The sequence below is a fragment of the Cystoisospora suis genome, assembly GCF_002600585.1.
Source record: "Cystoisospora suis strain Wien I chromosome Unknown contig_11005, whole genome shotgun sequence".
Lineage (NCBI taxonomy): Eukaryota > Apicomplexa > Conoidasida > Eucoccidiorida > Sarcocystidae > Cystoisospora > Cystoisospora suis.
In genome coordinates, this window is record NW_027163777.1 from 1 (window position 1) to 2095 (window position 2095).

The 2095-nt window shown below is 41.3% G+C and overlaps 1 protein-coding gene across 1 annotated transcript; it reads left to right on the top strand.

Moving 5' to 3' along the window:
• The first annotated feature begins 20 nt into the window (after positions 1-20).
• CSUI_011354 (mif4g domain-containing protein) lies at positions 21-1491 on the top strand. The gene is made up of 3 exons (XM_068071453.1): positions 21-200; positions 507-684; positions 1014-1491. The coding sequence occupies exons 1-3, from the start codon at positions 43-45 to the stop codon at positions 1161-1163; spliced, it is 486 nt and encodes a 161-aa protein (XP_067916571.1). The 5' UTR covers positions 21-42; the 3' UTR covers positions 1164-1491.
• The last annotated feature ends 604 nt before the right edge of the window (positions 1492-2095 follow it).

The following is a 2095-nucleotide window of genomic DNA, read 5'->3' on the forward strand; positions in this document are numbered from 1 at the left end:
GAGTTCAGTAATAGCAGTTGTCAAGAATGGAGGAGTTTGAAGATGAGTAGTAGCGTGAGTAAGGAGCAGTTCCATGCCTTATGTGCTAAGGCATCGGAGGAGTCTCATCCTGATCGATCGATGAAGTATGAAGAGCTCTTAGGCCATATTCTCTCCGAGCAGATACGCCTCTCTGCAGCTCTAAGACAGCATATTGATATGTAAGCTCATTCATTCACTTTTATTTCTCTATCTATTTCTTAGCCAATCTGACTGCACCGATTCTTCATATATATATATATATCTATATATATATATATCTCTCTCAATAGAAAGTCGTTATGGGCTCGCTCGCAATAGCAGTTCCTCTGTGGTAGGTACTTGCTCTTTCTCTCTCTCTCTATATATATGAGTATGCATGCATGTGTAAATCTAGGTATAGGTGGGACTATGTATGTACGTGTGTCTGTATGTATGTCTGTATGACTATATAGTCGATGATGAATATGTGTGTTTTATGTGTACAGCATCAACGCGAACTTTATCCCGCAGCTTGAAGATTTGGCTCTCGATAATCCAGCTGTAATGAAGCTCTTTGCAGGGATCCTAGCCAGACTTATCACATGCAGAAACTTCTCAAAACGTCAAGAAGGATGCTTTCCATCCGTTCTCCACATTCCTCACGATGAAGACTCTTCATGGACTGTAAGTCCCTCTTCTTCTCTTTTCATTCTTCTTCTTTCGAGTCCGATGTGCGATTCTAGCGGGCTATCTCTCCCTGTTCACATGGATACTGTTCTCTCTCTCTCTCCCTCCTCTCTCTGTATGTGTATGGACAAGTAGGTTTCTCTCTCGCCTTAGTCAGTATTCACGATGTCTTCTGTACCTACAGAGGTCTACTCATCATATCTGTTTGTCTATGTATATCTTTGTATCTATCTTCCGTTTATATCGTCTTTTCTATGATGGGTCACTTTCTGTATCTTCTTTTATGATCTTGTCCTTTCTTCCTTGGCTTCTTTCTTTTTGTTCAGTTTCTTTCGGCCTTACATAAGGAGGTAGCGGATCGAGAAGGGAATGACTCTGCGAAGCTTGCGTTCGTGAAGAAGCTCATTCAGACGTCTTTGCATACAAGGCTCCATCAAAGCGAAGAATCGATTGCTTCCAAGCTCGCCTCTCTATAGGAAGAAGAAGAAGAGAAAGAAAGAAAGGAATAGTAGTCGTTGGAGTAGTATCGATGTGTATCTATGTCATATAGAAATAACTCGCGCTTTGTCGTTTGAATGGAGAAGAAGAGAATATCTATCTCTCATGAAGAAAGAAGAAGAATCTCATGACGTACAGAGGGGCAGATTCATAGATAGATAGATAGATCGATGTGTGGTGTATCGATCTTTATCTCTTTCCTTCTCTATCAGTCGATCTTTTATGTGCTCTTGTGAAAAAGACACTTCGTCAGTGGTTAGGTTCGTTCTTGCATTCTCTCTCATCTTATCTCTAGGAACGTCAACACATCTTCTTTTCCTTTTCTTCTCATGAGTCTTTTTCTTTCTTTCCTTCTTTCTATCTTTCGTATCTTTCGTCTTGAGATGTCTCCTCCTCCTGCTGTTGCAAAAACGGCTCTTTTCTATTAAAGATTTTGAATGAAACCTTTCCGACCAGGCGGCAACATACCACCTGTCTTTGCGTTTTCTTCTTCAAGTCCACAAGAAAAGCTGTGGGACTGCCGAGAGGTCTGAAGAGCCACGCAGCCGACCTCCTCCTCCGAAAAATACTTGCAGGGGTATGCTTTATCTTACTCCCTCTCTCTTATATGTATGTATCATGAGGATGATAGGAGTGGGATAAGAGGAGAACCTGTTGGATGGATTAACAAGAAGACGAAGAAGAAGGAGACCCGCCTCAGACTGATCATGACCTTAGGCTCTTGTCGATTCGCACTACTACTACTACTAGNNGATGGCTATTATTCGTATTCTCTTTTTTCTTATCATAATAGGATCGATGGATCTACTACGACAACTACCATGACCTTCGATTCGATCGATCTATGTCCTGCACTTCTTCATTTTCCTACTAATAGTAGTACTAGTGGTAGCAGTAGTAGTAGTAGTAG

What these genes read in the sequence shown, in the direction of transcription:
- CSUI_011354 (XM_068071453.1), top strand. Translation starts at nt 43, where the DNA reads ATGAGTAGTAGCGTGAGTAAGGAGCAGTTCCATGCCTTATGTGCTAAG. An exon ending in CTAAGACAGCATATTGATAT is followed by an intron (nt 201 to 506) that starts GTAAGCTCATTC and finishes TTATGTGTACAG; the next exon opens with CATCAACGCGAACTTTATCC. An exon ending in ATGAAGACTCTTCATGGACT is followed by an intron (nt 685 to 1,013) that starts GTAAGTCCCTCT and finishes CTTTTTGTTCAG; the next exon opens with TTTCTTTCGGCCTTACATAA.